Below are 20,623 nucleotides of genomic sequence, written 5' to 3' on the forward strand. Positions count from 1 at the left end.
TCTATTTATACAAATCAATCATATCTTTTGTATAATTACAAAAATTACCGTTAACAACCAAAAAAATAAAGTTAGTTTGTGTAACGATGCTAACACTTTTAGAAAATGTAATTTTTCAAAAAAGTAAAAAGTGATTTGTGTAAGTGATAATAATATTTTAATGGGCGTATTTGTAATTATTTAAAATTAAATTTCTATTGTATTTCTTTTTAATTAAAAATAATTAAATTATTTATTGAATATTAATATTTAATAAAAATAATTATACCTTAATAAATAATATCGTATTATTAAAATTTTATGTATAGTTTGTTGGCCAAATCAAAATTGGCAACCATTACTATTTCTTTTGATCAAAATTCCAAAGCTTTGATGAGTGAATGAATAATGCTTGTGTAGATTTTGGTCTACAAAACACATTTACCCTCCAATCTCAAGTTCTCCTCTCACTTCTCCAACAATGGCCGCCGCCGCTGCAGCATTTTCAGCATCTTCTACCTTCAACCACCCCTCCAAAACCCAAAGCTCTACCTTCCCTTCTCTGACCTCACTTTCATTCTCCCGCAAGCCCGTATCATCTGTCTCTTCTCAGATTCGCTCCTTGGAATCCCTCAAACTCAATCGTTGTGCCCGATTCCTAAGCGCCGCCGCCCCGACGGCAGCTTCCTCCGCCACCAGCGCTACCACCACGTTTCATGGGTTGTGCTATGTCGTGGGTGACAACATTGATACCGACCAAATCATCCCCGCCGAGTACCTGACACTCGTCCCGTCGAACCCGGATGAGTATGAGAAACTTGGGTCTTATGCCCTCATTGGCTTGCCAGCCTCGTATCAAACTCGGTTTGTGGAACCTGGTGCCACGAAGACCAAGTACTCTATAGTGATCGGTGGTGATAACTTTGGCTGCGGCTCGTCCCGTGAGCACGCCCCCGTGGCGTTGGGTGCTTCAGGTGTGGCGGCTGTGGTGGCGGAGTCGTACGCACGGATTTTCTTTAGGAATTCGGTGGCGACAGGGGAGGTTTATCCATTGGAGTCGGAGGGAAGGTTGTGCGAGGAGTGTAGTACTGGGGATGTTGTTACAATTAAGCCAATTGGTGATGCTGGCCCAGTCATTGAGGCAGGTGGGATTTTTGCTTATGCGAGGAAGTCCGGGATGATCCCTTCTCGGGATGCCTAGGTATGGTGGCACTTTAAAAGGGTGAAATTTCTGTTTGTCCGACGTTAACACACATGTTGTAACTGAAGTGGGCTGAAAGCATAGGTGATATGTAACTTTTGTGCCTAATCTGTTGTGTACTATGTTTTTATAGAACCAAGGATGTACTTAGTGACTTAGTGTTACTTTTCCATTTAGTAATTCAGTTGATAAGATTTGTTGTGATGAAAATTTGCTTAATTGAAGGATAATCCCAAATCTATGTGCTGGTGGTTTATAAAAACTCAAATGAAGGACAATTAGAAACCAAAGGGAAATAAGTAGGAAACAGTACCGAATAACAACAATCAGCCTGTTATGTGTTAGTCTTCTGCTCCACTTATGTTAAAATTCATGCAAGTTGCTTTCCTATTAGCTTCATAGCTACCACAAAATACACAAAATGATTTTGCCAGTTGTTATGTGTGTGTCTATTGGGATCATCTAGAGGGTTCTAATTTTAGTTTGTATCAATTTGATACCCAATAATACCTCTTACTGTTGTTGAATCCTTCCGAACTCATGAGTAGGAATGGCTCCAAGTTTTCTGGATATATTGATGTGTTTGCATAGTGATTCCACTCCAAGGTACAGGTTCTACACGGTAATATGGTTGTAATATATGCTTACCGTGTGCTTTCAATTCTAGCTATCAACTGAATATTGTTGCAACTTGCAATGCTTCTCACCCCTATTAGTTCTTTTAAACACCACATGATGCAGCACATATGGGCACAATAAGTTACCAAGTGAGTGTTGCATGTGAAAAATAATCTTTGCAGCCTCAACACTTATATTTGGCCATTGATGGTGCTGTACCTCATGACTCATCCATTTAGACATGCTAATTAAATGATTAGCGTTCAGTAGTTAATTTTGATTTCAGAAAAGATTTTAAGCTCTGTCATATTGGACAAAAGTATAACTTTGTGAACAAAGTGTCTGAGTAACAGCTGGTTATGATTTTTGCGAAAGCGAAAACTGTAAATATTTATCTCATAAAATTCTTTCTTGATGCCTCCTTTTTTGTCCATTTCCTTGTCCCTAATGCTACTGCCTTCCCCAAGTGAGCCAAAGTGAGACCTCCAAACCTGCCACTATCATTAAAGAACCTAGTAGGAGCAATTGCCACATTTTCTTATTGTTTTTTGTCATGCTATTAGAAAAGAATGTATCAATGACAAAACATTTCAAAATAGAAAGAACGAATCAGATGACGAGAATGTAACATGGACGTATCATTTGTACTTTTACCTCTTGAGTTGAAAAGTGGTTGCCTGTCAAATTTGGCAGCAGCAATGCTGAAGCGTGATAGTTTGGTCATTTTTTATATACCCCTTGCTAGCTAATACAGGGAGTTTATTAGCAGGGAATTGCTTAACCACAAGTTAAAATAGCTCATTTCAGAACCAGTGGGGTCATTGACACATTCTCAAATCACATATCATAATTGCTTTACTCCTCAAAGGAGCTATGGCTTGTTTTTCTTCGCTGCAAGGAACTTGTAATAAGCAGAGTAGGCAATTGGTTGGATTTCTTGCTCTTGCTAATGTGAGGCTATAGTTTATTGATTACATGCATTTGATACTGTACTGCTTTCTTGATGTGACTGCTTACTGGATTATAGTATGTATTGGAATGGGAGCCATATTCCAAAATAAGATCAAATATATTTTCTAATCTAATTTGGGGCTATATATGTGTGCGTTGTTTCTCTGGTCGGAAGAAGAGTCTCATAAAACAGGTAGGCTTAGAAAAAGTAATGCAGAGCTCTTGCAGGGACTCGATAAAGTTGGCAAGTTAAGCATAGTGGCTATATTTGAAGTGTATCAGGGTGGAAAGGTCTTCTGGTGTACCCTATGGAGGTGAAGTGCAAACTTGTATTAATTGTAACATATCTTAACAACACTTAAGAATTTTGGAGAAATTTAATACATAGAGGTTCATCATCTCTTTAGACTTAACTGAGTGTGTCAATTACTTCTACGATTTAAATTCAGTAACTAAAAGTGAATCTTGGGTAATTTAGTCTGTCCTGCAACACATATTGAAATTATAGAATGGATAACATGGATGAACTTTATCATTGTCTATTAATTGAAATATTGTTTAACAAAGGATATTTTTGTGCCTGCCAACTTAAAAACTGCAAGCAAAAGGGTGGGGGTGGGGTTTCCATAACCAGGAAGAAACACCATGCGATAAATTAAAAAACCAGACTGGGATTTGTCTGGGAACTGGTAGCCTTAAAATTAAAATTGTCAGAAGACAAAGGGAGTAAGGAACTCTGGGAAACGGAGGTAGGGTTGTGAGTATGTGTTAGTGGGGTGGGGAGTTGTTACTAGTAAATGATTACGAGGGCCATAATCTGGTGATAAACCTGATTTCAATAGTTATGCACTCAGATGCTAAGATATATTGGTGTAGGATGACCTTAAGAATTTTTATTTTGTACGTAGATCCACATTTAAGTTCTAATAGGGAAAATCTTGACCTTCTGTTTCGTCCATTATATTTAAATTCCTTCTCGATTTTACAACACAGAGGTATATATTTTGATGTTGGCATCAAGCGGACACCATAGTGTTTGGGCATGTCAAACCTGTGCTACTTGTCTAAGCTTCTTTTTCTATATCCTATATTTTTAGAAACACTTCTGTTTGCCTGCCTTCTGCATCTTTAGAAGAATGAGTAAAATCAATTATGTGTTAGATGCTGTTGTTGTCTGTTAGGAGTCTTCCAATCGACGATTTGTTGTCATAGAAACATGTTCTCCTAATCTATTTCAATGTTCTCCTGCAGTTTTCTTCAGTTTGTCATTCACATTCTGGCCTTGTATGCAAGTCAGGATCTTTATTCATGTTGAACCTGTTCAAGGCAACAGCATTTGTCTTTTCCACCGGAGTAGTGTACTTCTAGTGTGTTTTCAAGTTTCACCTTGAAAATATCTCTCTCAATTTCAACATTGATAATAAGTGAAGGAAGTCTGAAACTTAGATCTTGCTGTATGTCACTTGTATGAACACCAAATTTGAGTAATGATCTTTTTCTATCAACTGCAAGTAGACGATTATCTTGTTAAATCAATTATCTGATACTTGCCCCATTTTATAAGAGTTAATGTATTGATTGAATGGTTAGTTATTGTAATTTGTTGTTTACTGTATAATGGTTGAATTGATGTATTGCTCAAAAGAAGAAGAAGGAAAAAAAGAAAACAAAATAATAAGATGCTCAAGTAGCTTTTCTAGTTGTCTCCCAACCACAACCCGTTTTCTTCTGCTTTTAAGTTTGAGCGGTTCTTCACCATTTCTGGGTAGCCTCATTCTCCTTGGTGTTAGAACTTGCCATCCTCTTCAAATTGTAAACTTTGTCCCGTGAGTTTACTTTATTTCAAGAATAGTCCTTTGCACTATGAGGTTTTAAATATAAAAATTGGCCAAACAAGGACAAAATTATTGCAAAGTTAGTCCTCCTCATCTATTGCCGTTAATATATAACGGTATAAGACATGTGAGAAACACCTGTTAATTATTCTGTTGAAGGGAGACAAAATACTCTTAGCAGTCTTGTAGGATAAATCCATTTGAAAAATAATTCCATGCTTTACAAACTTCTAAAAATAATCAAATTCCACTCTTTTTTTTTTTTAAAATTTATCAAAAAAGAAAAAGAGTATTTACGTATACGTATAAATACTTTCCTCCATATCCAAATATTTTTAAACTTATGTAATGCATTTGTCTTGCTTTTATTAAACCCCAATTATTTCATTCTTTGTGTGCAAATTTTGGTAATATAAATTTATACGCATCTTAAGTGTATTATTTATTATTCTATATTAATCTTTCGAGGGCACACCAATATAATAACAATATGAATTGATGCCAATAATAACAATACTCCCGGGAAAAAAATATTGTCATGTGAAATTCGAATTGATATTTGCCGCATCTTTTTAATTTATTTTGGATAAAAAAAAGAATTCTTAATGTAATAATCCTCACTATGAAAATAAATAAAATTATCCTTTTTTTAATGATATGACCTGATTTCATACCTACAAATTAGATTTAATTTTATGAAAAATATTTGTACAAGAAACAATAAAGATGGGTGCCAACAAAATTAAAATGAGGACTGGTGATGACTTAGCGACTTAATCTCATAGTTACGATTGAGATAAGTTAGATTCTATTAAATATGTAGGTATTCGTATCATTATATATATATATATATTTATGTGAATTTATTATAATATACATTTGTTGATTCGATCAATTTATATATTATTGATCCATTGATATTGTTGTAATTAGGTAATGGCTGCAAAGCAAAATTAAGATGCGGACTAAATGCCCAAGAATGGAAAGTCAGCTAAATTGAATGCAAGGGAGAAGGGACAGTGCACCGTGTAGGATGGATTTTCAGAACCCTGATTGGAAACTTGAACCTTCACTCGCTCAATCGCCTTCTTTTGTAGGTAAATTTTCTACCATTCTTTCCGATTTCTTTGGTTAATTCTTCGGATTGTGTATATGTTTTTGGTTTTGGATGTTTGTTTGAGGACTTCACTTGGCTTATGACAATCGAAGAACTTGGTTATTTTGTCTTTTCTATTCGACAATCACGAAACTGATTAGCTTCCAGTAACAACGATGGGACTGGGACGGGGGCGGGTATTGAATTGGGTTCTGCGATTTTCCTTTATTTGGTTAGCAGATGTGTGTTGGCATGGGGGTGGTGTTCTGAGGGGGAGTTTGATGCTTGAGATATCACTGTTGTGAGAAATGAGTAGATTATTGTGGTTTCCATGTAGGAATGGATTAATGTAGGCTAACACCAACTTTGGGTTTGATCCTCTGCCGGTCTTGGTGTAGTTGGTTTCAAGAATTATTGATGTTCCTTGAAGTCATCATGAGTGTTGTATATGCCCAATGTTTAACTTCTTGGTGTTATTGATATTTGGACAAGTATAATGGAAGCTGCCTGTGCACAAATAGATCCGGAAGGTAGTATTTGTAATACAAGGAACTTCAAAGCAGTAAGTGTCTGAGAGCGTTGCATTAGATGATTGTAATGGTGTGTAGTGCAGGAGTGAGCAGTGACTTTGGAGAAAGTAGCAAGGAAAGGTTCCTTGGTCTGTATAATAATATGATTGATACCAAGAGTAGAAATAAAATGGTTAGAGAAGGTGGTCTGATGGCTCAGGTTGTGAAATACATATGCAAGTAAAAAAGTTTACATTATCTTGGAATCATACTAATTCAGTTTATAGTAAGTAATTGGACATTCTGCAGAAGTCCATCGTAGCAAACATGGATCAGTTTCTTGTAACTCCTGATATTGTAACTCTAATAACAGCTCGGTTCTGATTCTTTCCAAACTAAACTAAAAACTATTAATATTTAGCCCAACTCCTGCTTCTGAATCTGTAGAGCTGGCGGAGAATCCACAACTTAGAAGAAGGATTTTGAAGAAAGTGGTTTCAAGTATCTTGTGCCTTGAGGGTGATCTGAAAGAATTGGTACAGCCTGGGAAACGCGGTGGAAGCATAAAATAAAAGAATTTAATCGGGTGTTCGGTGTTTTCAAACGCATCAACATACATAATAAAACATGGATGACAGTGACTAAAGGAGATAAACAAAAAGGTACAAAACTCTAAATCGAGGTTAGCTTCTTGTTTTCTTATGTTAAATGGCAACAAGCTTTGATTCCCGTTTTGTTCACTTCTATAATCCAAAGTAGGATCCCTCTATTTCGTCCACACCACACCGTGGAAGGAAAGACCAAGTTCTACTGGTAGATAAAACTAAATCGTAGAAGAAACAAAATCCGGACTAGCACTATTAATTAGTATAACCAAATTTAATTAGTTCTTAACTTGAGTCCAATTCAAGAACAACAACCAAAGGAGAATGAAGAAGAGGGACATGTACTTTCCCAGGAGAGAAAAATAGTGATGGCCGCGAGGGAGATTACAAGTGAGAATGAGAGTAGTTTTGTAAGTTAGTAATAGAATTGTGTGTTGTGTTTAATGAAAAAACAAATTCCAAAAACAAGTCATCTCCAAGATAACTTCCCACACAACCTATGCATAAGATCCAACTTTGTTAGTACACTCCCTATGCACCCACATGGGCAACCACCTTCTCAATTCATGGAGGAGTTACAACTCAACTTTATCTCAATGCTTGGGATTGGGCTTCAAGTAATGGATCGGGCTTGTTTAATCAAATTAATTAAGCCCAAGTCAATCAAAGTCCGTTGGGCACTTAAATTAATCTAATTAATTTCAAACCTAATTGAAACCCACTAGTTTATTAATTCAATTAAATAAGCACAAGCCCAGATACTAATTAATTAATCCAATCAATTAATTAGACCAACTCAATTAAATTAATTCAATTAATTTAAAAGCGCCAAACCCAAATTTACAATCCAATTAATTAAATTTTGAGCTATCTATCAAGTGCACTTTCCCAATAAATCAGAAACTAAGTAGAATAAACATCAAAGGAAGGTCAATACAAGGCATTAGCAATGTAAGGAAACCAGATGTCGCTCGTTACTATGGGTGACTATCTAGTAACGGTCCATGACACTAGAGACTAGGTGAATGTTGGCGTGAACACTTAGACTTCGGAGTTCCATGCAGGTATGGTCTTTCCATTAGCCGTCTCCCGATCTTAGTCTAGGGCTTAGAGTTGGACGTTAGTTCCCATCCTGGATTAGACAACTATGCTCAATACTCGAGATGCATTTACTATATTGATTGACATAGAAAACCATTCCCATTTGACCATTCGTTGTGGCCATAGGTTCAAAGAGCTTAAAACCACCTTAGAGCGCATAGGAGACTCGATTATCACATACTAATGGATGACGGATTGTATCTTGGGATCCACCATCCTTACTACATATTCCGACCGCACTAGCCAAGGCTTATAATGACCACATACAATACATGGTCAGCTCTCACCAGATCTAAGATACAACCATCATATGCATGTGACTGTGGTTCTCAAGTTTGAGGACTAATTCCGTACTATCCGAGCAGCTCCGGGAAGTTTTAGTCATACCGACCAAGCCTTCAGGGCTTCCATAAGGCGACTCCTTGCGAGACCATTCAATCGGCTTGACATCCTTGTCAACCACCCGCTAAGTTGCATAGACTTTCCGACAATGAAACACGACACTCATCTAATTAATGCAACATTTAATACATGTCTCAATAGGACTCTCGATGCAAGGTTTCATGGTCACCCTCCTTTACAATCCGACGTACTCGTTGCGGCGTGTTATAACCCTTGATCGGTTGCTAGGCATCAGACACTAAAGGTGGCTCCTAAATGACAAGAAGTGGCTCCCGCATGTGGCAATTTCTCCCACATAGTTCGATTCTGCTTGGTGATTAGAGCCGAGACCATTTGTCATGCCCTAGGTCTGCGAGCCCGAGATGATGAGAGAATCTTCCTCATACCCACAGAGCGCATTCTAAAATTCGGTTATGACCAACTTGTCGAAAAGGAATTTTCAATTGATGGACTTGAGTTCTCTACTAGAGCTTATATGTTATTTATTTCATCAATTGATATTCATGAGGGGTATTATAATTTTGCTTCAAATTATTAACTAATGCTTGGTAGCATATCTTTTTTGACGTATTTATTTTGAAAAAGAATTAAAAAGAAAGTAAGTTAGATTTCAAAATTTTCATTAATTTGTATTTCACAATTTATGAATTTAACGTTTAATGGTCATTGTCTAACACACAACCCAACTAAATAGGTTGTTAGTCTGGTGGGCTTTGTTGTGATATTAAAACAGTTTAACATACGTAATAAGCACAACAAATACGATTGCCAAAGTATGAACACTTACTTTATTCATACAGTCAATATTACATTAGTAAAGATTGTTAAATAGTTTCCAAATCCACCGATCTAATTGGATTTTTCACCTATTCTAACATATTAAAACCATATCCTGATTCTCATATCAGTATTTCCAAACCCAACCGGGCCTGCTAGCTAGACAGTTCAACTGTGTGATGAAGCGCAGTCCAGCAGTATAACAAAATACTTCAACCCTGTGGATCAGAAACTGGTCATGAGACAGATTACTTGTAATTGATGGCCTCTTGATTTATTAGTGAATTTGTTTGAACCTTTCTAGAATTAAGAAGAAGTTCAGAAACTACAACTGGATGTGGATGGTTTCTCTCTCTCTCCCTCTCTCTCTTTCTATACCTCCCTCTCTGCTCCCTCTACTCCTTTATCGATCTCTCAAACCCTTTTATCATCAAAGTATTCAATCCTCAGTCTCCTTCCATTATCTGTTTGCAACTCTACTTGCTACTTGATCAGTGACTGCAAGGTATAAAACCTCTAAAAGTAACATTTAGCTTCCTGGCATCTTTATTTTTGTTGATATTTGGCTCCATTTTTCGTGGCTTAGAGATGTCAATAGGATGCCCAAGTTAGTCCCCAGGTGGTTGGACTTGCTATTGAAGCTGAACATATGTCTTATAGTATCTTTTATTCTAATCATTTTCTGTTTCCTTCTATTCCATATGTCATTAATTAATTTTTTGTTTTAGCTTGAGGAGTCAAAGTTTGATATACCAGCACCATGTTACAGTCTCAAGAAATGGACAATAACTGGAAAGCGGCAGAAAATGCTATATCAGTGGCTCCAATGGATACTGAAGTAAATATCTGAATTATAATTACTTCATTTAAGTTTCACTATTGCATTATTTTTTTTAGGTATGCAATGGCTAAATCTAAATGCTTGATTATTTGTTTGTTTTCAAGTCTAAGAGTGAAGATGCTGACTACATATCCGAAACAATGGGGAAACTGGATATTGGACAATCATCCTCAAGTTTCAAGAGAAAGCCAGTCATCATCATAGTTGTGGGAATGGCAGGTATTGGCTTGTGCAGAAAAACCAATGTAGTTGCTCTTTCCTATATATACATTCAACTTCCATCATTACATTCTTAAGATTCATCATCAAATATGTCCAGGAAGTGGAAAGACTACATTTCTTCACCAGCTAGTCTGTCACACCATGGCATCAAATGTTCAGGCTTATGTTATGAATCTTGACCCTGCTGTGATGACTCTTCCATTTGGTGCGAACATTGACATCAGAGACACTGTTCGGTACAAGGAGGTCATGAAGCAGTTCAATCTTGGACCAAATGGAGGAATTTTGACTTCGCTTAACTTGTTCTCAACAAAGTTTGATGAGGTAATTGTCTTAGCTTAAACCATTGATTCCTTAATTGATATGAGGAGATTCCTGCAAAGCTTTATTCACCATCATCATTTCTATAATTTCCTAATCCTTATTACAATTATTAATTTTAATTCTTAAAGGTGCAGTTTCGTAGTCACCTTATAGCTATATTTATGAAATCATTAAATAGGAAAGCAGGGTTTTTGCAGTAATCGTTTCCGAAATTGTAGGTGATATCTATGATTGAGAAACGAGCAGATCAGCTTGACTATGTTCTGGTCGACACTCCCGGCCAAATCGAGATTTTCACTTGGTCTGCATCTGGAGCTATTATTACAGAAGCTTTTGCGTCAACATTTCCCACAGTAATTGCTTATGTTGTTGATACACCTCGTTCAGCAAGCCCAGCTACCTTTATGAGCAATATGCTGTATGCTTGTAGCATCCTTTACAAGACACGGTTGCCACTGGTATTGGCATTCAACAAGACAGATGTGGCACAACATGAGTTCGCATTGGAGGTGTGCTTAAATTTCCTTTCCATGCTTTTCTTCGTGAAGTTGCTTCTTGGGGTATCTTCCATTATTTGACCATATTGTCTACACTTGCCGCCTGGTATCTTTTCACCTTTAATTGTTTACTACGCTGCTCTATATTTTCCACCTTTATCTTTCGCTTTCCTGAAATTCTCCATTATTTGTCAGTTATTTTACTTGTGTTTACTTCGTTCTATACCTTTACGGGTTTGTAAACAGCACAACCTTTTTTGCTGTCAGTGCAGTGGATGAAAGATTTTGAGGTGTTTCATGCAGCACTAGATTCTGATCAATCTTACACATCAACCCTGACGCGCAGCCTCTCGCTCACATTGGAGGAATTCTATAAAAATCTTAGATCGGTTGGAGTCTCTGCAGTCACTGGTACTGGGATGGATGCATTCTTTAAAACCATTGAAGCCTGTGCAGGGGAGTACATGGAAACTTACAAGTGATCACTTTTCCACCCAAACTTGTGCAGAGATAGTATCAATGAATAATTCTGCTGTAAAATCACTTTGCTTAATTCCCTTTTTTCTGTCTGTTTGCAGGACTGATCTTGACAAGAGAAGAGCAGAGAAGCATCGCTTGGAAGAAGAACGAAGAAAGCAAAACATGTATAAGTTCAGGAATGACATGGAGCAATCCTGGGGGCAAACTGTGGTATTGAGCACTGGTTTGAAGGATGGAACGGACGACAGAAGCATGGAACTTGATGAAGACGAAGAGGACAAAGAAATAGAAGACTACGTGAGGTTTAGTGAAGACGATGCTGATATCATAGACGAGGATGAAGACGAAGAGAGAGCCAGTTTTTCATTTTGAGACCAGTATCTTAAAGTAACTTCTATGTAGAGCTGAAGCAAATACACTTTACATTGCACCTACTAGATTTTCTGTAAATGTAAGCTGTCTCAATTATGACTTCCATTATGGTGCTAGTAAAGTCAAATGTCTCATTTGTGTGAAAAATTATGTTTGTGTATTTGAGCTTAACACCGTGTATTTCCTGTGTCCTCGCACACTACTCTTTGGTCTGTTACTTTGCTAATCATAGATGTGGCAGACACACATGAACATGAAATGTAGAATTAGAACATGATATTCAAAATATCTCATAGCCACCACATAAAAGTATCTCATTCAAGCAAATCTCCAACACTTTTTACATTTAAAATTTTTGGTTCCCGGAGAAGAATTTTGTTAAAATTGCCAATGTAAGACAAAGGTGAAACTATAGAATTCACAGAACTAATGGCAGTAATGAGGACCAAAAAAGTGAAAATACCCTACTCGAAACTATCCGAAGTACAAACCTTCAATAGCTTCAATGAGAGGTTAAATTTCATCTTCTGCGCTACAAGAATAGCCCCACAACAAGTGAAGGAAAATTCCTAAATATGGTTTCAACTATGACAAAGACTAAATCACCAATAGTTGTTTCGAAGCTTTAAAGCCCGCCGTTAATATAACTTTCTTTAAGATTCTGCAGTGCTTGCCGGATTGAGTCCTCATCTTGGTTGGAATATTTGAGGCATATGAGTCTTTGAGCAACACGGTAAGCCATTTGAATATCGTGATGCTGCTGGAAATTAAGCTCTATTCTCTTCACTTCCTATTCGATGATATTGACATGTAAAATAGCAAAAATGAATGAACAGGCGTCTAAGTTTGCTTGAGGTTCAAGCTTTCAGAGAATTCTCTGCAGAAAAGCTGAATTCAGCTAAAACTAAGCTCTAAGTCAACTTGCCACCAATATTAATTGGATAAGGGCAAGAAATACCTCACAGGGTGAAACAATAGACAAAGCTCAGTACTCTTTAAATATGTAAATCATTATTCCTTCAAAAATGTAGTCATTGCTAAAACAGGCCTACAATTAATTCAAAACAAAGCTGCAAAATAGTCCAACCCAAGAATGCATCGATTTATAGACCTCAAATGAGATGAGACCTACTGGTTTAAAAGTATTACCTTTTCGGTAATCTTTGATGTGATGCTTTGAGCAGACTCTATCACAGAACTTGGCAGTCCAGCTACTCCTGCTAGCATGAGGCCATAGTGTGCTACATGCCTCGGCCCATCTTTCAGTCGAAACTGGTAAAAGACAGTTGATGTATGAATATGTAATATATCAGATAAAATCTAATCGATTGTCTTACCTTGAAATCCATCCGTTTGTTCTTAATCTCAACGTCGAAGTGAACAATTTTGACATTTGGATAAATGGTGGCCAATTCAGATAGGTTTTCCATATGAGAAGCAAAGATAGTGTACCTGAAATCAAAAGAATGTTAATTCATCTAGTAGTGTGTGATGCTTTTCCCTGTTTCTATTTAGGGAAGGACTCTGGCCAATTTTTACAAATAGGACTTATGGACGCAAGAATAGTTGAAAGGAAATCAAGCAATTAATATAAACAAAACCATAAGTTTTCAGTATTTTTGCTACCTAACTTGTTTACTATGTACCACTCTAAAATTCGCCAAAATGAGACGAGATTGTTCATAAATGTCAAACACACTAAACACAAATCCAGAAACACATTATGGCATGTTGTGTCAAGAACTATTGATAGAAAGATCAAAATATGTGATCTAGCAGTAGAGTGTTCCAAGATTAAGTGCACAAAAAAGAAATGAAGAGGATAGCAATGTAAATAACTCATAAACAACATATACTATATTATATACCTTCATAAAGAACTAGCAGTCAAGGGCCCATTATAAGGAAAGGTAAGAAAAATTGTAAGTTATATTGTAAAGCATCATAGCAGTAATTACAAAGTTATACTCATAATAAGGGTACTCTATCTGTCTTTAGGAACTTTAGGAACTGCTTGAAAATGAGAACTTTTGTTGAACTCCCACTAAAAGAAACAAGAATATTAGTTAAAAGGTATTAATGGCAATGTGAAAATAGTCACGGAAATATGTTTCAACTGAAAATAATTCCAATTTTGCCATAACAATAGTTCACAAGCTTAATAGCAACAAGGAATAGTATTTTAGTTGTTACTTTTTTTTTTTTAGAGGTATTTTAGTTGTTAGTATGCATGTCTAGGTATAAGTCAACAGTGAAAACTTGGACACTGTTCTAGCACTATGGAACTTAAAATTATTAGTGGCGAATAAAAGTTTTTGCCACTTAATATATAATAGCTTCACTTCACATTTTGTCACTAATATATATCCATACTGTTGTAGTATCATGGTGTCTTCTTAAGAAGAGAAATCAGAGGAATCATCAAAATCTTGTCTTTGAAAGGGGCAGCTGAATCATAAGTTGCTAATACAAAGATAAGAGAGAAAGGAATCACAAATGAAAAGTCAGTCATACAATTAGTTTCACTTGGAACACTGCAGGTACATACTATTTCCAGGAATAGTGCTAGAAATATGTCACAGCAGGAAAGCTAACTGAGATTTTCAGATAAAGTCAGAAAGATCTTTCTTGCACTAGCATACGGAAAAGAACCAAGAAATGGGAGCAACTCAATGTATTCTCCTCCTATAAAGACCTCGATGATGATGGCTTAATGATCAGCTAATTCGAACAAAATTACATATGTGCAATGGCTTAGTTAACAATGTTAACAGACCCTCATCAGGAGCAGCATTTATTATATGCTAAACGTGTATGCATTTCTTAAATGAGAATTGCTAGTTCCATTTATTGTTAGAGTTGCTATTACCTACCAAATACAATAGCATCATATGGTAATATCCCCAAGTTCTGTCTTACACTGAGATGAAGTTTAACGGACAAAACAATGAATTATCCATCACTACTTTTTAAGCAACTAATTCAATGTAGATCTTTATAAGCTTTTACGAACTCAGATACTAGAAGATTCTTTTGTCAATTGACAAACGTAAAGTGATGAAAAGAATTACGCTCTTAAAGCGAGCAGATGCTCGCAGCAACTCCATGCAATTGCAAACCCATCAGAGGAAGATGTTGCTCTTCCTAATTCATCCACAACAATGAGACTCCTGCGAACAGCACAGAAAAGCTATGTGACACCATTTATGAAACCAGTCCGCACATTAATGATCAAACAATAGTTTGCTAATGTACCTATGAGAAGCATTTTGCAAGATAAACGCCGTCTCCTTCATCTCTGTCATAAACTGTAATATGAATAACATACAGAAACAATGCCCACCATCATGATCTTTTATGCAGAAAAAATCCTGATTCAAGTGGAATAGATTGCTTTGCACAATGAGATGACATGATTAGTCACACTTCACTTGGCAATTCAAAGGTGTATTTAACTATGGGTTATTTTCAGTTGCCCCATTGGATTTGTTTGAGGACATTCTTTTAGCTTTGTGGCAAGTACAAGAAGTTCTCTTTACTGATGCCAACAACTATATATCACCATTTTCAGACTTTCAGCTTAAACTAGCATAACAATGATGTTAGATGGGTTATATCTATAAACATAATGGTTCAATTTAGGTATGCTCCATACAGAAAATCTCTTGTATAACATCGGGAACTAGCTTCCACAATTAACATAATAATTTACAAGGGACTTTTCCTATTTACACAACTTATTACCAGTATGTGCCGTAATCCTAGAAAGTTAACTCTTAACTGCTAAGAGCAAGAATACTAACTTGTTCTAGTTTTCTTGGAGCATTTCGATGAGTTAAAAGGGAATCATAGGTCTGACTTTTACCTCTCTTTTGACTGCCAATAAAATAATAGACTAGGACTAAAGCCAATAGACATCATTTTCTGGTATAATATCCCATAGGTGAAATTTCTAAACATCATTTTTTCTGGTATAATATCCATTAGTGAAATTTCAAACTATATCTTTGGTTCTTTTTATTTTTTATCTGGACTAACTATATATCTTTTTCCAAAATCTTATTTATTTACAGGTTCCTGCAAATCCCTCATAAATGAACTACTCCACACCATCCTGATTTCTGCTTTTGGACCCATTCTCCCTGTTGAGTTAGGCTTTAATTGATGGAGTAATGAACTAGGAGAATCATAATCAGTTCACTCTAAAACCAGGAGAATGATAATCAGTTCGCTCTAAAACCAGGACAATGACAATTATTCAATTGACAATTCCATCACCCTACTGCCTGCATTACCAATAATTAACAGACATCTTTGCTCATCCAAAATGAAGCTAAAATTAGGCAAAAAGTCAAGGAACTAATGGTCTACACCATTGTTAAGACATAAATGCACAACAGTCTTCACGTTTGTGCGGACTGATAGCATTTATTTGCAGGCAAACAGTAAGAGAACTAATCATCCATGCTATATGTCAGCAACAAGAAACAAAAGATAATGAAAAATACTGGACAAAGTCACAGGAAATTTTAACTATTACCTGCAACTGACTAGCCTAACTTCTAGGAAATATATTTATCGTCGTCTCGAAGAAAGCTTGTCAGAGCTACCTTCTATGGTTTTAAAATAATGATTTTGTACAATATTTTGAAATCAAATGGAAAATCTCATGACAGATAATGAAATCGACATGCTTATAGAATTCATTATACTGTGACTAAATTTCTTCAGAAAATAACAGTTACAATTCTCTTCTATTTCTTCACTGCCAGAGTCCTGCAAATGTTTCTGAAATGCATGCCATACACTTCACCAAGACAAAGGAGTACAATAGCATAATGAAGTTTCTCCGTGTAGAAACTGAGTCAGCTCCTAGTTAAATGATAGCACAAAGCCCCAAACATTCAACTATCTTGCTGGAATAAGATAGTCTTAACGGTAGACATAACTGAAGCTGTAAGGAAACCAGTCCCATATTCGTATATAGAATAGCCACCACTTGCAATCAGAATAGATACAGCTTCCAACATCAATAGATTAGCAGTGTGATAAAACAATACTTCGTGCTATCATAACCACAAAAGTATATAAACAATTTTTGATGTTATCTTCTCTGTTGTTCATTCACCATATTCTCTTTTTGCTTTCTCCAATTTGCCGTTCTATTTGATATTTGCTCATGTCTGTGAAATTAGTTTTTCAGGGATTCGTGTTGGCTGGAGTCGGGAATGGAGGTTATACTTCACTATTATCAATATAAAAATTCAAGGACAAATTAGAAACCTTACAAATACAAGATAAAAAATATTTACCGTGCTGGAATTTGATTCAACACTGTCCATAGTTCCCATCCTAGTAAATATGCGATCAACTACTCTTAATGTTGCAAAGCGGGCGGGAACGTAACAACCAATTTGAGCAAGGATGACTACCAAGCAAACTTGTTGAAGATAAGTACTCTTTCCACTCCTACAGGCAAACAATATGTGTTACAGTTGTTCAGAAGAATCAAGATTCAACTTATACTTAGTCAACTAAAGTGGTTTGCGGCCTGTGCTTGAAGGAATATTTTTATCCAAATTAAATTTAGGCGACCCAAACTAATTACATGACAAGTATAACTGCACTTGCCATGGACTTAATCCCAAAACAAGGGCTTAACTAAAGAACCATGGACTTAGTAATGGTGGTAATGCCCTAGCAATTGACACTCTATTCAAGAGTCCATAGCTGTGAGTCTGTTATGAGGTTACATAGTATTTACAGTGTCCCTTCTTCAAACCTATTTAATTAATTATCTGAGCCTCTTTAAATCAAAGCCAAACAAGCTGATAAAATCTCTCCTTTTTCGTGGTATGCACTCCACAACTATGTCTATTAGTAAGCCACTTGACCATTATGCTGTACTGATGGTCAAGACTACAATTTGCAGATTAACATGTACTTACTTTATTGTACAACACCAGTTTTTTCACCAAAGACAGAAAAGATTATGGTGCAGTAGTGACATATTTAACATTTGAGAGAAGATAAACATTGTGCCTAACTGAGAAACAAGGCATTATCCTAGAAATTTGCAATGGCTTTTGTTCCAGCGCTTGCTAGCAGGTTGAAGTAAATGCATTCTTGCAAGAAACAGAGATTCCAACAATCAAACCACAAAAAGGCCATGCCAAAAAGAAAAATTTCAAGACTAAATTTTCTTACATGTTTGGGCCTGTAACAATTATCATATTTGATGCTTCAGACAGAAAAATGTTGTTCGCCTGGAAATGCAAATTAATATATCATTTACTTGTGTTTTATTTCAACTTTGAAATTTCACAAGTTTATCAAGCCAAAACAAACTGATGTGATTGTTAATGTCAAAATATGAACTTACAACAAACTCATTGTGGACACTTTCAAGAATTGGGTGCCTTCCTGAATCAATTGCCAATGGACCATCATCTACAATAACGGACATATGCAGTCATTATTATCATATCTCTGAGGCAATGAACTAAAAAAAACTAGGTAACGATTATACTTACACGTAAACTGAGGTCTAGTATATTTGTCAACTGGCTTCATGGATATTGTATGAGCAAATGAATTAACTATCATATCCAGAAGGCATAACACCTCCGCTAGAAGAGTGAGCACAGAGACATCCTCCCTTATGGCATCCATTAAGGCTGCGTGTTAAAAACATGCCACAGGTGTTAAATAATAACTGTTCTATCCAACAAAGATTGGAACAAATGTAACCACTTAAGTTGATTTGATGGTTGAGAAACTGATCAAGGATGGATGATGTAAGAAAGAAACATTTACAAGCAAAAATAGGACAAACGTCCAAACATTAAATATTAACTGTTGAATTCAGTTCAGGTACTGTTGAAAAGGCAGACAACCCTGTTATGGATGCATAGTCAAATTCATGTACTTTTCCAGCAGAAATTTCCATAAGTCAAATAAATGCTATCACTTGAATAAACAAACAGATTGTATGGAGTGGAGGAAACAAATTGGATGGTTAATAAAAAAAAGGTCATCTTCCAATTTAGCTAGATCAGAGGGATATGTATCTCAGAGGAAGCAACACTTACAAAAAAAACTCAAAAAGTTTACATAATCCTGATAATTTGGAAAATTTCCCTATTGGTGCATAGGTTGAGATGTGATCCAAGATCCATAATGCTCCATATTTTCGTTGGTTATGACTTGTCCAACTTTGTGTTGGAGTAGAACTCTCTCTGTGACAAGGATAAATATACATCTCCTAGATTACGTGATATGATTATCATGTCTTTCTCCCGCTTCTAGGCAAGCTTCGATCCAGATGTAGATCAACGTTCAAATGCATTGGGTTAAATTCAGCCTGCCCTATGTGTTAATGAATTTGTAAGAGTCTCAAAAACCATTTGTACGCATCTCAGTCTATAAACTCTACAGAATTTAGACACTACTGTATGAAATTTACTCAGGTCTGTTATCCTTGTGCTTCCACCAGAATGGGTATCTGAAACTGCACCAAGCACTTGCACAATCCAAGCATAATGGAAAGAAAATTTTCTGAAGCACAGCTTAATCAGCATGCACTAATAAAAGTATATACAACTTGTGTGCACTATGGAACTTTTGCGATCTCAGGATAAATGTGGTCAACTTGTAATATGCAGAAAAACCTGATTAAATATTACTATCAGACCAACTTGTGAATACTAATTGTCAGCAGTCATGGGTCAAAATAGCTTTTTCAGTGAAACTTAAGGAGACAAGTAAACATATGTTACACTAAAGATGGTACTAAGTCGGTCAAGTTTAGACCAACCTTCCAGGCAAAATTCAGTCCGGATATAGCACTCTTTAGCTGCAGACTTGTTCCTTACATTCAGCTGCAATTAAAGGCATTTAAACATGGATTTAATCTAGGTCATGAAAGAGGGGAAGCCAGTTTAGTACCCAAGTATATACAAGTCTAACAAACAACAGAACACATGCTGACAGATCTACGCATTTTCAGGATCTAGGAATCTCTCAGATCCTAGTTGACGTTTGGTATAAATAAAATACAGATGTCAGTGAACATTTATCATATTTGCTACGTGGTTGTGATACGCGATTCTGCTTTGCATCACTTAGCAGCATAGAGATAAGAGAGGTTACAGATGAAAACGATATAATTCAGCAGATTTTGTATCTTAGATGTAAATGGAAAATGATATCTTAGCTGTAAATAGGAGGATAAAACTTGCTGAATCAAGATAGTGTCTTGGCCGTAATAGGGGATATTCCAGGATCATTATGTCCTTAAAATTAGAGATTTGATAGAGTTGCATCCCTAACTAGAGAGTAAGAACATGTATATATAGTTGACTCTATTAGTTGTGAAAAGTAGAGGAGAAATTATCCCTTACTTCATTGTATCAGAGCTCTAGGCTTAAGTTCCACGGAAAATTGTTCTTCATAATTATTTGACCTTCATTACCACGGGTGGTTAAAAGCCTTAAGATGTTGGTCTCCTCTGAAATATATTCTTCCATTGACAATTAATAGGGATCAAGAGATTATTGAAAGAATTAATGATTATAAATGAAAGCCTATTGTGACAGCAAAACAGCATTTTCAATAGCTCACAATCCAGTTCTTCATGATAGGACAAAGTATGTGGAGCTGGATAAACATTTTATCAAGAGAAAATTGAAAAGGGATTAATCTGTATGTTAAATGTTCCTATGCATTTACTTCTTTCAGGGATCAATAACAAAAAGAAGCCCACAGCCGTCAGCCGCACTTGAAGATCAACAACAAAAAAAGGCCACATCTCA

The 20,623-nt window shown here is 36.1% G+C and overlaps 3 protein-coding genes across 4 annotated transcripts in view; 2 read left to right on the forward strand and 1 right to left on the reverse strand.

Annotated features, from left to right (window-relative positions):
* Positions 355-4,332, forward strand: LOC105164373 (3-isopropylmalate dehydratase small subunit 3-like). Its single transcript, XM_011083011.2, has 2 exons — positions 355-1,180; positions 4,001-4,332. Exon 1 carries the CDS (start codon positions 461-463, stop codon positions 1,178-1,180), a length of 720 nt encoding a protein of 239 aa, XP_011081313.1. The 5' UTR covers positions 355-460; the 3' UTR covers positions 4,001-4,332.
* LOC105164374 (GPN-loop GTPase 1) lies at positions 5,388-11,981 on the forward strand. Of its 2 annotated transcripts, none has more exons than XM_011083014.2 (8): positions 5,388-5,403; positions 5,518-5,681; positions 9,844-9,912; positions 10,020-10,134; positions 10,235-10,461; positions 10,680-10,970; positions 11,231-11,436; positions 11,537-11,981. In XM_011083014.2, the coding sequence occupies exons 3-8, from the start codon at positions 9,853-9,855 to the stop codon at positions 11,808-11,810; spliced, it is 1,173 nt and encodes a 390-aa protein (XP_011081316.1). In that variant the 5' UTR covers positions 5,388-5,403; positions 5,518-5,681; positions 9,844-9,852; the 3' UTR covers positions 11,811-11,981. The 2 variants fall into 2 exon arrangements, with proteins under 2 accessions (XP_011081316.1, XP_011081314.1); XM_011083012.2 differs by having other exon boundaries at positions 5,389-5,403; positions 9,803-9,912.
* Positions 11,813-20,623, reverse strand: part of LOC105164452 (DNA mismatch repair protein MSH4) — a 16,983-nt gene continuing 8,172 nt past the window's right edge. Inside the window, exons 15-24 of the mRNA XM_011083103.2 lie at positions 19,627-19,690; positions 18,344-18,487; positions 18,193-18,260; positions 18,018-18,076; positions 17,123-17,279; positions 15,066-15,118; positions 14,882-14,980; positions 13,148-13,262; positions 12,960-13,082; positions 11,813-12,600 (exon numbers count right to left, since the gene is read on the reverse strand). Coding sequence (XP_011081405.1) covers positions 12,436-12,600; positions 12,960-13,082; positions 13,148-13,262; positions 14,882-14,980; positions 15,066-15,118; positions 17,123-17,279; positions 18,018-18,076; positions 18,193-18,260; positions 18,344-18,487; positions 19,627-19,690 — 1,047 coding nt within the window. The 3' untranslated portion in view covers positions 11,813-12,435. The remainder of the gene's footprint in view (positions 12,601-12,959; positions 13,083-13,147; positions 13,263-14,881; positions 14,981-15,065; positions 15,119-17,122; positions 17,280-18,017; positions 18,077-18,192; positions 18,261-18,343; positions 18,488-19,626; positions 19,691-20,623) is intronic.

Source organism: Sesamum indicum, linkage group LG6 (genome assembly GCF_000512975.1).
Source record: "Sesamum indicum cultivar Zhongzhi No. 13 linkage group LG6, S_indicum_v1.0, whole genome shotgun sequence".
Taxonomy (NCBI): domain Eukaryota; kingdom Viridiplantae; phylum Streptophyta; class Magnoliopsida; order Lamiales; family Pedaliaceae; genus Sesamum; species Sesamum indicum.